This window comes from Ranitomeya imitator, chromosome 7 (assembly GCF_032444005.1).
Source record: "Ranitomeya imitator isolate aRanImi1 chromosome 7, aRanImi1.pri, whole genome shotgun sequence".
Classification (NCBI taxonomy): Eukaryota; Metazoa; Chordata; class Amphibia; order Anura; family Dendrobatidae; genus Ranitomeya; species Ranitomeya imitator.
The window spans coordinates 222,891,670-222,904,738 of NC_091288.1; the positions used below are offsets into that span (position 1 = coordinate 222,891,670).

The 13,069-nt window shown below is 55.5% G+C and overlaps 1 protein-coding gene across 3 annotated transcripts in view; it reads left to right on the forward strand.

Moving 5' to 3' along the window:
* Positions 1-320: 320 nt before the first annotated feature.
* Positions 321-13,069, forward strand: part of LOC138645683 (uncharacterized) — a 240,895-nt gene continuing 228,146 nt past the window's right edge. The window contains exons 1-5 of one of the 3 annotated variants that reach the window (XM_069735148.1): positions 321-720; positions 7,531-7,795; positions 8,412-8,603; positions 8,824-8,846; positions 9,275-9,304. In XM_069735148.1, coding sequence (XP_069591249.1) covers positions 7,537-7,795; positions 8,412-8,603; positions 8,824-8,846; positions 9,275-9,304 — 504 coding nt within the window. In that variant the 5' untranslated portion in view covers positions 321-720; positions 7,531-7,536. The remainder of the gene's footprint in view (positions 721-7,530; positions 7,796-8,411; positions 8,604-8,823; positions 8,847-9,274; positions 9,305-13,069) is intronic. The other 2 variants (XM_069735151.1, XM_069735147.1) reach the window with 2 other exon arrangements.

The following is a 13,069-nucleotide window of genomic DNA, read 5'->3' on the forward strand; positions in this document are numbered from 1 at the left end:
ATATCGCAGTAACAATTGGAATTCTCTACAGATATGTGGAAAAACCAAAAGGACTGTAATGCCATCAAAGAGTTCTTCAATACTTGAAATAAACTCCAGAAAAAGATGTAAGGATACCTTCAACAGGAGATCTACAGCTCACAAGCTGTGTGGATGCAGACTGGGCTGGTGACTTAAGTGATCATAAATCGACAAGCGGATATTTGTTCAAGCTTGGAGAAAGTTTATTTCCTTGGTCTAGCAGAAAACAGGTGTCTGTGTCCCTGTCATCTATGCATACATGCGCAGGCGTGTACTACGGAGGACAGAGAATGAACTTCAATCCAATATTGCAGCCAGCGGGTAAGGAAAGGGTGAATCAAACACCCGAAAACCCCGCCCCTATGGCTGAAGATTGTTCCCTCCAAATTCAGGTGACAGAGTCCCTTTAAAGTTATGAAGGTCCTGGGAGGAGGGTGTTTCCCAGACAAACCACTGGAAATAGAGAATTGAAACTAAGTGAGCTGCGCCTGTCAGATCCTGTGCCCCTGACGGAGGGTTAATCCCTAACTCCACATTGTGCCTTGTGCCCCTCGTCACCTTCCTTACGTAAGGAGGAGCACGGTGAAAGTGAAAGTCTGTGCCCCCTGCCGCAGCTCGGAGGCCGCTGCTTTCACTTTCATTGTGAGACATTAAGTTCAGTTCCAGGAAGGACGAGGAGCAGAGAGGAGCGAGAAACAGGTAACGGGGGAATGGGGGCTGTCAGGGGGTCGTGTGTGATGTGTGTAATATGTGTGATGTGAGTTGTGGACCGTGTGGGATTTAATCTGTATTATATATCATGTGTGATGTCCGATCTGTACAGTTATATGTGCTGTGCTTTATATGCAGGGTTAGTGAGTGCCATGTGCGATGTGTGATGTGTGATGTGTGCGCTGTGTGTGATGTGTATACTGTGTGATGTGTGCGCTATGTGTATACTATGTGTGATGTGTATACTATGTGTGCAATGTGTGATGTGTGCAGTGAGAGGTGAGTGCTGTGTTCAGTGTGAGATGTGTGATGTGTGCGCCATGTGTATACTATGTGTGATGTGTGTCATGTGTATACTATGTGCTATGTGTGATGTGTGCGATGAGAGGTGAGTGCTGTGTTCAGTGTGAAATGTGTGTTATGTGTGATGTGCAGTCTGTGGAATGAGTAGTATGTGTGTTACTTGCTGCGTGTTATGTGTCAGGTATAATGTGTAATGTGTGATCATTCCTCGGGCTGATTACTGATTATTTTGGCGCCCTGCTCTGCGCTGAGTCGATAACTTATCAGTATCAGATTGAGAATTGCACTTTGTATCTTTGTGGTAGACATTTCCCGGCAACTGAAATATTGTATCAAAATCATGTAACATCAGTAGTAACAGCACCTCCGGGGAGGGGCCTCTAGCTCTGCAGCACTCCTCTATCTGGGAGGGGCCTCTAGCTCTGCAGCACTCCTCTATCTGGGAGGGGCCAATAGCTCTGCAGCACTCCTCTATCTGGGAGGGGCCTCTAGCTCTGCAGCACTCCTCTATCTGGGAGGGGCCTCTTGCTCAGCAGCACTCCTCTATCTGGGAGGGGCCTCTAGCTCTGCAGCACTCCTCTATCTGGGAGGGGCCTCTAGCTCTGCAGCTCTCCTCTATCTGGGAGGGGCCTCAAGCTCTGCAGCACTCCTCTATCTGGGAGGGGCCTCTAGCTCTGCAGCACTCCTCTATCTGGGAGGGGCCTCTAGCTCTGCAGCACTCTTCTATCTGGGAGGGGCCTCTTGCTCAGCAGCACTCCTCTATCTGGGAGGGGCCTCTATCTCTGCAGCACTCCTCTATCTGGGAGGGGCCTCTAGCTCTGCAGCTCTCCTCTATCTGGGAGGCGCCTCAAGCTCTGCAGCACTCCTCTATCTGGGAGGGGCCTCTAGCTCTGCAGCACTCCTCTATCTGGGAGGGGCCTCTAGCTCTGCAGCACTCCTCTATCTGGGAGGGGCCTCTAGCTCTGCAGCACTCCTCTATCTGGGAGGGGCCTCAAGCTCTGCAGCACTCCTCTATCTGGGAGGGGCCTCTAGCTCTGCAGCACTCCTCTATCTGGGAGGGGCCTCTAGCTCTGCAGCGCTCCTCTATCTGGGAGGGGCCTCAAGCTCTGCAGCGCTCCTCTATCTGGGAGGGGCCTCTAGCTCTGCAGCATTCCTCTATCTGGGAGGGGCCTCTAGCTCTGCAGCATTCCTCTATCTGGGAGGGGCCTCTAGCTCTGCAGCATTCCTCTATCTGGGAGGGGCCAATAGCTCTGCAGCTCTCCTCTATCTGGGAGGGGCCTCTAGCTCTGCAGCTCTCCTCTATCTGGGAGGGGCCTCTAGCTCTGCAGCACTCCTCTATCTGGGAGGGGCCTCTAGCTCTGCAGCACTCCTCTATCTGGGAGGGGCCTCTAGCTCTGCAGCACTCCTCTATCTGGGAGGGGCCTCTAGCTCTGCAGCTCTCCTCTATCTGGGAGGGGCCTCTAGCTCTGCAGCACTCCTCTATCTGGGAGGGGCCTCTAGCTCTGCAGCACTCTATCTGGGAGGGGCCTCTAGCTCTGCAGCTCTCCTCTATCTGGTAGGGGCCTCTAGCTCTGCAGCTCTCCTCTATCTGGGAGGGGCCTCTAGCTCTGCAGCGCTCCTCTATCTGGGAGGGGCCTCTAGCTCTGCAGCACCCCTCTATCTGGGAGGGGCCAATAGCTCTGCAGCGCTCCTCTATCTGGGAGGGGCCAATAGCTCTGCAGCGCTCCTCTATCTGGGAGGGGCCTCTAGCTCTGCAGCTCTCCTCTATCTGGGAGGGACCTCTAGCTCTGCAGCGCTCCTCTATCTGGGAGGGGCCTCTAGCTCTGCAGCCCTCCTCTATCTGGGAGGGGCCAATAGCTCTGCAGCGCTCCTCTATCTGGGAGGGGCCAATAGCTCTGCAGCGCTCCTCTATCTGGGAGGGGCCTCTAGCTCTGCAGCGCTCCTCTATCTGGGAGGGGCCTCTAGCTCTGCAGCGCTTCTCTATCTGGGAGGGGCCTCTAGCTCTGCAGCTCTCCTCTATCTGGGAGGGGCCTCTAGCTCTGCAGCTCTCCTCTATCTGGGAGGGGCCAATAGCTCTGCAGCTCTCCTCTATCTGGGAGGGGCCTCTAGCTCTGCAGCACTCCTCTATCTGGGAGGGGCCAATAGCTCTGCAGCGCTCCTCTATCTGGGAGGGGCCAATAGCTCTGCAGCGCTCCTCTATCTGGGAGGGGCCTCTAGATCTGCAGCTCTCTATCTGGGAGGGGCCTCTAGCTCTGCAGCGCTTCTCTATCTGGGAGGGGCCTCTAGCTCTGCAGCTCTCCTCTATCTGGGAGGGGCCTCTAGCTTTGCAGCTCTCCTCTATCTGGGAGGGGCCAATAGCTCTGCAGCTCTCCTCTATCTGGGAGGGGCCAATAGCTCTGCAGCGCTCCTCTATTTGGGAGGGGCCTCTAGCTCTGCAGCTCTCTATCTGGGAGGGGCCTCTAGCTCTACAGCTCTCCTCTATCTGGGAGGGGCCTCTAGCTCTGCAGCACTCCTCTATCTGGGAGGGGCCTCTAGCTCTGCAGCTCTCCTCTATCTGGGAGGGGCCTCTAGCTCTGCAGCACTCCTCTATCTGGGAGGGGCCTCTAGCTCTGCAGCTCTCCTCTATCTGGGAGGGGCCTCTAGCTCTGCAGCACTCCTCTATCTGGGAGGGGCCTCTAGCTCTGCAGTGCACCTCTGTCTGGGAGGGACCTCTAGCTCTGCAGCGCTCCTCTATCTGGGAGGGACCTTTAGCTCTGCAGCTCTCCTCTATCTGGGAGGGGCCTCTAGCTCTGCAGCTCTCCTCTATCTGGGAGGGGCCTCTAGCTCTGCAGCTCTCCTCTATCTGGGAGGGGCCTCTAGCTCTGCAGCTCTCCTCTATCTGGGAGGGACCTTTAGCTCTGCAGCTCTCCTCTATCTGGGAGGGGCCTCTAGCTCTGCAGCTCTCCTCTATCTGGGAGGGGCCTCTAGCTCTACAGCACTCCTCTATCTGGGAGGGGCCTCTAGCTCTGCAGCTCTCCTCTATCTGGGAGGGGCCTCTAGCTCTGCAGCACTCCTCTATCTGGGAGGGGCCTCTAGCTCTGCAGCTCTCCTCTATCTGGGAGGGGCCTCTAGCTCTGCAGTGCACCTCTGTCTGGGAGGGGCCTCTAGCTCTGCAGCACTCCTCTTTCTGGGAGGGGCCTCTAGCTCTGCAGCACTCCTCTATCTGGGAGGGGCCTCTAGCTCTGCAGCACTCCTCTATCTGGGAGGGGCCTCTAGCTCTGCAGCACTCTTCTATCTGGGAGGGGCCTCTTGCTCAGCAGCACTCCTCTATCTGGGAGGGGCCTCTATCTCTGCAGCACTCCTCTATCTGGGAGGGGCCTCTAGCTCTGCAGCTCTCCTCTATCTGGGAGGCGCCTCAAGCTCTGCAGCACTCCTCTATCTGGGAGGGGCCTCTAGCTCTGCAGCACTCCTCTATCTGGGAGGGGCCTCTAGCTCTGCAGCACTCCTCTATCTGGGAGGGGCCTCTAGCTCTGCAGCACTCCTCTATCTGGGAGGGGCCTCAAGCTCTGCAGCACTCCTCTATCTGGGAGGGGCCTCTAGCTCTGCAGCACTCCTCTATCTGGGAGGGGCCTCTAGCTCTGCAGCGCTCCTCTATCTGGGAGGGGCCTCAAGCTCTGCAGCGCTCCTCTATCTGGGAGGGGCCTCTAGCTCTGCAGCATTCCTCTATCTGGGAGGGGCCTCTAGCTCTGCAGCATTCCTCTATCTGGGAGGGGCCTCTAGCTCTGCAGCATTCCTCTATCTGGGAGGGGCCAATAGCTCTGCAGCTCTCCTCTATCTGGGAGGGGCCTCTAGCTCTGCAGCTCTCCTCTATCTGGGAGGGGCCTCTAGCTCTGCAGCACTCCTCTATCTGGGAGGGGCCTCTAGCTCTGCAGCACTCCTCTATCTGGGAGGGGCCTCTAGCTCTGCAGCACTCCTCTATCTGGGAGGGGCCTCTAGCTCTGCAGCTCTCCTCTATCTGGGAGGGGCCTCTAGCTCTGCAGCACTCCTCTATCTGGGAGGGGCCTCTAGCTCTGCAGCACTCTATCTGGGAGGGGCCTCTAGCTCTGCAGCTCTCCTCTATCTGGTAGGGGCCTCTAGCTCTGCAGCTCTCCTCTATCTGGGAGGGGCCTCTAGCTCTGCAGCGCTCCTCTATCTGGGAGGGGCCTCTAGCTCTGCAGCACCCCTCTATCTGGGAGGGGCCAATAGCTCTGCAGCGCTCCTCTATCTGGGAGGGGCCAATAGCTCTGCAGCGCTCCTCTATCTGGGAGGGGCCTCTAGCTCTGCAGCTCTCCTCTATCTGGGAGGGACCTCTAGCTCTGCAGCGCTCCTCTATCTGGGAGGGGCCTCTAGCTCTGCAGCCCTCCTCTATCTGGGAGGGGCCAATAGCTCTGCAGCGCTCCTCTATCTGGGAGGGGCCAATAGCTCTGCAGCGCTCCTCTATCTGGGAGGGGCCTCTAGCTCTGCAGCGCTCCTCTATCTGGGAGGGGCCTCTAGCTCTGCAGCGCTTCTCTATCTGGGAGGGGCCTCTAGCTCTGCAGCTCTCCTCTATCTGGGAGGGGCCTCTAGCTCTGCAGCTCTCCTCTATCTGGGAGGGGCCAATAGCTCTGCAGCTCTCCTCTATCTGGGAGGGGCCTCTAGCTCTGCAGCACTCCTCTATCTGGGAGGGGCCAATAGCTCTGCAGCGCTCCTCTATCTGGGAGGGGCCAATAGCTCTGCAGCGCTCCTCTATCTGGGAGGGGCCTCTAGATCTGCAGCTCTCTATCTGGGAGGGGCCTCTAGCTCTGCAGCGCTTCTCTATCTGGGAGGGGCCTCTAGCTCTGCAGCTCTCCTCTATCTGGGAGGGGCCTCTAGCTTTGCAGCTCTCCTCTATCTGGGAGGGGCCAATAGCTCTGCAGCTCTCCTCTATCTGGGAGGGGCCAATAGCTCTGCAGCGCTCCTCTATTTGGGAGGGGCCTCTAGCTCTGCAGCTCTCTATCTGGGAGGGGCCTCTAGCTCTACAGCTCTCCTCTATCTGGGAGGGGCCTCTAGCTCTGCAGCACTCCTCTATCTGGGAGGGGCCTCTAGCTCTGCAGCTCTCCTCTATCTGGGAGGGGCCTCTAGCTCTGCAGCACTCCTCTATCTGGGAGGGGCCTCTAGCTCTGCAGCTCTCCTCTATCTGGGAGGGGCCTCTAGCTCTGCAGCACTCCTCTATCTGGGAGGGGCCTCTAGCTCTGCAGTGCACCTCTGTCTGGGAGGGACCTCTAGCTCTGCAGCGCTCCTCTATCTGGGAGGGACCTTTAGCTCTGCAGCTCTCCTCTATCTGGGAGGGGCCTCTAGCTCTGCAGCTCTCCTCTATCTGGGAGGGGCCTCTAGCTCTGCAGCTCTCCTCTATCTGGGAGGGGCCTCTAGCTCTGCAGCTCTCCTCTATCTGGGAGGGACCTTTAGCTCTGCAGCTCTCCTCTATCTGGGAGGGGCCTCTAGCTCTGCAGCTCTCCTCTATCTGGGAGGGGCCTCTAGCTCTACAGCACTCCTCTATCTGGGAGGGGCCTCTAGCTCTGCAGCTCTCCTCTATCTGGGAGGGGCCTCTAGCTCTGCAGCACTCCTCTATCTGGGAGGGGCCTCTAGCTCTGCAGCTCTCCTCTATCTGGGAGGGGCCTCTAGCTCTGCAGTGCACCTCTGTCTGGGAGGGGCCTCTAGCTCTGCAGCACTCCTCTTTCTGGGAGGGGCCTCTAGCTCTGCAGCACTCCTCTATCTGGGAGGGGCCTCTAGCTCTGCAGTGCACCTCTATCTGGGAGGGGCCTCTAGCTCTGCAGCACTCCTCTATCTGGGAGGGGCCTCTAGCTCTGCAGCTCTCCTCTATCTGGGAGGGGCCTCTAGCTCTGCAGTGCACCTCTGTCTGGGAGGGGCCTCTAGCTCTGCAGCACTCCTCTTTCTGGGAGGGGCCTCTAGCTCTGCAGCTCTCCTCTATCTGGGAGGGGCCTCTAGCTCTGCAGCTCTCCTCTATCTGGGAGGGGCCTCTAGCTCTGCAGTGCACCTCTGTCTGGGAGGGGCCTCTAGCTCTGCAGCACTCCTCTATCTGGGAGGGACCTTTAGCTCTGCAGTTCTCCTCTATCTGGGAGGGGCCTCTAGCTCTGCAGCTCTCCTCTATCTGGGAGGGGCCTCTAGCTCTGTAGCGCTCCTCTATCTGGGAGGGGCCTCTAGCTCTGCAGCACTCTTTCTGGGAGGGACCTCTAGTGCTGCAGCACTCCTCTATCTGGGAGGGGCCTCTAGATCTGCAGCACTCTATGTGGGAGGGACCTCTAGCTCTGCAGCACTCTATCTAAGAGGGGCCTCTAGCTCTGCAGCACTCCTCTTTCTGGGAGGGGCCTCTAGCTCTGCAGCACTCCTCTATCTTGGAGTTGCCTCTGCCTATGAATAAACCGCTAAATTTTCTGTAAAGACTGACACTTTCTTGAGTGTTAACTCTCCCAGAATTCTTTTTGTTTTGATACTCATCAGAACATCATGGTGGGCCGGCAGACTGTACAGATATTTTCTCGATCTGGAGAGGTTGAGTACAGATGGTTGCTGGACGGCCTGAGAGAAGAGTGGACGGTGTCTGCATTCACCATCACCAACAGTAACAGCGGCGCCTTCTGTGATCAGATCTACCGATGTTCCTTCGCAATCCTCTACCACTCCCGTAATCGCGGGCGAGTCAACATCACCGACGTCACCGACTCCTTGTATGATGATGAAGTAAAGGCCATATCCGAGGGGCTGGGTAAGAGCATGGCGAAATACAGAGTAATGTCCAGTGTTCACAGAGGGGGCAGCTTCTTACCGGGAGACCTCTGTGGTGGAGAAGGGCCAGAAATAATCTTCTGTGCCCGGGGTCAGGATGAGTTTCAGAGGATTACTCAATGGTTCATGATACAAAAGGAGAATAACATGGCTGCTGTCACCCATACACAGTGCCTCAAATGTCTACAGGCCATGAGTGGTACTGCTGCACTTACTGTCATACCAGATATAAGGGGTAGACAGGAGACCACCCATCCTCTATCCCCACTGTAAATGACAGACATCCCGAGCGTCCATTACTGGGTCCATTACTGGGTCCATTACTGGTCCAATATTAGGTCCATTATTGGGTCCATTATTGAGTCCATTACTGGGTCCATTATTGAGTCCATTACTGGTTCCATTATTGGGTCCATTACAGGGTCCATAATCGGGTCCAATATTAGGTCCATAATTGGGTCCAATATTAGTCCATAATTGGGTCCAATAATAGGTCCATTATTGGGTCCATTACTGGATCAGTTATTGGGTCCATTATTGGGTCCATTACTGGGTCCATTATTGGGTCCATTATTGGGTCCATCTATGTATTACAGGTAAAGAGAGGCTGATCGTTGTTATTGATGACCTGGATGACAGCAGCGACCAGGCAAAGGATCGGATCCTGACACATCAGCACAGTCTGAAGATCCGAACCCAAGAGATCTTCTTGGTCACCACCCAAGAAAAGACAAATCATGAACTGCTCCGACGCAAAATGGGAAATATCAAAAGCATCATCGCTAACAGTAGGTTACTAATCTAACAGGGGGTAGGGCTGACAACGTCTCACTCGTGTATACTGGCTGGTTGTCAGCAGTGATAATGAGCTGGTAGTACACTATAGGTGCGTGTTATGGATCATGTACCTGGTGGTATCAGAGGTTTGTGGGTGGTCTAATATAGGCTTCTATATGTAATAGAGGGTTATCATGAGACATGTAATAATCACGTCCTCTCTTATTACAGGTGTGAGACCATCGCGCATAAACGTGAGTACTAATCACACATCACCCCTGTTATATTATTATAAAGCTGCTAGAGCTACACAGTGAATATAAGACATTGGGGAGAGGAGGGGGATGAAGCTGCAGCTTCTCTTTCTCAGTCTTTGCTGGGTGCAGCAGTCACATGTCATCAGACTCATCGTACAGTGAGATGCATACTGTAGTGGGCGGGACAGTATGAGGAGACATCATTGGCTCAGAGCAGACAGCACAGCTTTGACATCATGATGACTCCGCCCACTCAGCAGGCACAGGAAGAGAGACTGTGCAGGAGCAGGAACAGCAGAGGGAAGTGAGACCCCAAATCTGCAGGAGCAACGTCTGACCCACATCTACAGGAGCAGGAGGGAGGGAGATGTTTCTCCTGTTATTATACATGAGCATTAAACTGGAATATTTTCTCCTATTTCCAGGATGATGCCTCTTTCAATGTCCCCATACAGGTGAGTGGTCTCTTATAGACGTTCCACTGTCAACCATTCATTAATTATGAAATACTGTAATATTGTGTGTAATAAATAAAGAATCGACAGAAGGATCGTTACTCAAAGATAATGTTGAGAATCGGGAGGGGCTTCTAGCCCTGCAGCACTCTTCTATCTGGGAGGGGCCTATAGCTCTGCAGCACTCCTCTATCTGGGAGGAGCTTCTAGCTCTGCAGCATTCCTCTATCTGAGAGGGGCCAATAGCTCTGCAACACTCTATCTGGGAGGGGCCTATAGCTCTGCAGCTCTCCTCCATCTGGGAGTGGCCTATAGCTCTGCAGCACTCCTCTATCTGGGAGGGGCCTCTAGATCTGCAGCACTCCTCTATCTGGGAGATGCCTATAGCTCTGCAGCTCTCCTATATCTGGGAGGGGCCAATAGCTCTGCAGCGCTCCTCTATCTGGGAGGTGCCTATAGTTCTGCAGCTCTCCTATATCTGGGAGGGGCCAATAGCTCTGCAGCACTCCTCCATCTGGGAGGGGCTTATAGATCTGCAGCACTCCTCTATCTGAAAGGGGCCTATAGCTCTGCAACACTCCTGTATTTGGGAGGGGCCTATAGCTCTGCAACACTCTATCTGGGAGGGGCCTCTAGCTCTGCAGAACTTCTCTATCTGGGAGGGGCATCTTGCTCTGCAGCACGCCTCTATCTGGGAGGGGTCTCTAGCTCTGCAGGACTCCTCTATCTGGGAGAGGCCTCTAGCTCTGCAGCGCTCCTCTATCTGGGAGGGGCCTATAGCTCTGCAGCATGCCTCTATCTGGGAGAGGCCTCTAGCTCTGCAGCACTCCTCTATCTGGGTGGGGCCTCTAGCTCTGCAGCACTCCTCTATCTGGGAGGGGCCTCTAGTTCTGCAGCACTCCTCTATCTGGGAGGAGCCTCTTGCTCTGCAGCACTCTATCTGAAAGGGGCCTAAAGCTCTGCAGCACGCCCCTATCTGGAAGAGACCTCTAGCTCTGCAGAACTCCTCTATCTTGGTGAGAACTCTAGTTCTGCAGCATGCCCCTATCTGGGTGGGGCCTCTAGTTCTGCAGCACGCCTCTATCTGGGAGGGGCCAATAGCTCTGCAGCACTCCTCCATCTGGGAGGGACTTATAGATCTGCAGCACTCCTCTATCTGAAAGGGGTCTATAGCTCTGCAACACTCCTTTATCTGTTAGGGGCCAATAGCTCTGCAGCACTCCTATATTTGGGAGGGGCCTATAGCTCTGCAACACTCCTCTATCTGGGAGGGGCCTCTAGCTCTGCAGAACTTCTCTATCTGGGAGGGGCCTCTTGCTCTGCAGCACTCCTATCTGGGAGGGGCCTCTTGCTCTGCAGCATGCCTCTATCTGTGAGTGGTCTCTAGCTCTGCAGGACTCCTCTATCTGGGAGGGGCCTCTAGCTCTGCAGCACTCCTCTATCTGGGAGAGGCCTCTAGCTCTGCAGCTCTCCTCTATCTGGGAGGGGTCTCTAGCTCTGCAGGACTCCTCTATCTGGGAGGGGCCTCTAGCTCTGCAGCACTCCTCTATCTGGGAGAGGCCTCTAGCTCTGCAGCGCTCCTCTATCTGGGAGGGGCCTATAGCTCTGCAACACTCCTCTATCTGGGAGGGGCCTCTAGCTCTGCAGCGCTCCTCTATCTGGGTGGGGCCTCTAGCTCTGCAGCACTCCTCTATCTGGGAGGAGCCTCTAGTTCTGCAACACTCCTCTATCTGGGAGGGGCCTCTAGCTCTGCAGCACTCCTCTATCTGGGAGGGGCCTCTAGCTCTGCAGAACTCCTCTATCTGGGAGGGGCCTATAGCTCTGCAACACTCCTCTATCTGGGAGGGGTCTCTAGCTCTGCAGGACTCCTCTATCTGGGAGGGGCCTCTTGCTCTGCAGCACTCCTCTATCTGGGAGGGGTCTCTAGCTCTGCAGGACTCCTCTATCTGGGAGAGGCCTCTAGCTCTGCAGCACTCCTCTATCTGGGAGGGGTCTCTAGCTCTGCAGCACTCCTCTATCTGGGAGGGGTCTCTAGCTCTGCAGGACTCCTCTATCTGGGAGGGGTCTCTAGCTCTGCAGGACTCCTCTATCTGGGAGGGGCCTATAGCTCTGCAACACTCCTCTATCTGGGAGGGGCCTCTAGCACTGCAGCGCTCCTCTATCTGGGTGGGGCCTCTAGCTCTGCAGCACTCCTCTATCTGGGAGGAGCCTCTAGTTCTGCAACACTCCTCTATCTGGGTGGGGCCTCTAGCTCTGCAGCACTCCTCTATCTGGGAGGGGCCTCTAGCTCTGCAGCACTCCTCTATCTGGGAGGGGCCTCTAGCTCTGCAGAACTCCTCTATCTGGGAGGGGCCTATAGCTCTGCAACACTCCTCTATCTGGGAGGGGTCTCTAGCTCTGCAGGACTCCTCTATCTGGGAGGGGCCTCTTGCTCTGCAGCACTCCTCTATCTGGGAGGGGTCTCTAGCTCTGCAGGACTCCTTTATCTGGGAGAGGCCTCTAGCTCTGCAGCACTCCTCTATCTGGGAGGGGTCTCTAGCTCTGCAGCACTCCTCTATCTGGGAGGGGTCTCTAGCTCTGCAGGACTCCTCTATCTGGGAGATGCCTCTAGCTCTGCAGCGCTCCTCTATCTTGGTGAGAACTCTAGTTCTGCAGCATTCATCTATCTGGGAGAGGCCTCTAGCTCTGCAGCACTCCTCTATCTGGGAGGGGTCTCTAGCTCTGCAGCACTCCTCTATCTGGGAGGGGTCTCTAGCTCTGCAGGACTCCTCTATCTGGGTGGGGCCTCTAGTTCTACAGCACTCCTCTACCTGGGAGGGGCCTCTAGTTCTGCAGCACTCCTCTACCTGGGAGGGGCCTCTAGTTCTGCAGCACTCCTCTATCTGGGAGGAGCCTCTTGCTCTGCAGCACTCTATCTGAAAGGGGCCTAAAGCTCTGCAGCATGCCCCTATCTGGAAGTGACCTCTAGCTCTGCAGAACTCCTCTATCTTGGTGAGAACTCTAGTTCTGCAGCATTCCTCTATCTGGGTGGGGCCTCTAGTTCTGCAGCACTCCTCTACCTGGGAGGGGTCTCTAGCTCTGCAGCACTCCTCTATCTGGGAGGGGTCTCTAGCTCTGCAGGACTCCTCTATCTGGGTGGGGCCTCTAGTTCTACAGCACTCCTCTACCTGGGAGGGGCCTCTAGTTCTGCAGCACTCCTCTACCTGGGAGGGGCCTCTAGTTCTGCAGCACTCCTCTATCTGGGAGGAGCCTCTTGCTCTGCAGCACTCTATCTGAAAGGGGCCTAAAGCTCTGCAGCATGCCCCTATCTGGAAGTGACCTCTAGCTCTGCAGAACTCCTCTATCTGGGAGATGCCTCTAGCTCTGCAGCGCTCCTCTATCTTGGTGAGAACTCTAGTTCTGCAGCACTCCTCTATCTGGGAGGGGCCTCTTGCTCTGCAGCACTCCTCTACCTGGGAGGGGCCTCTAGTTCTGCAGCACTCCTCTATCTGGGTGGGGCCTCTAGTTCTGCAGCACTCCTCTACCTGGGAGGGGCCTCTAGTTCTGCAGCACTCCTCTACCTGGGAGGGGCCTCTAGTTCTGCAGCACTCCTCTATCTGGGTGGAGCCTCTGCCTCTGAAGATTGATGGGGATTGATGTTGGCTAATGATGACGATGGTGATGAATGATGTTGATTATATTAGTGTAGTCTTGCCTAATGACTCTATATTGACCCCAGCTGATGATTGTTTTCCACATTTGGTGGACCTGTTGGACCAGATGTTT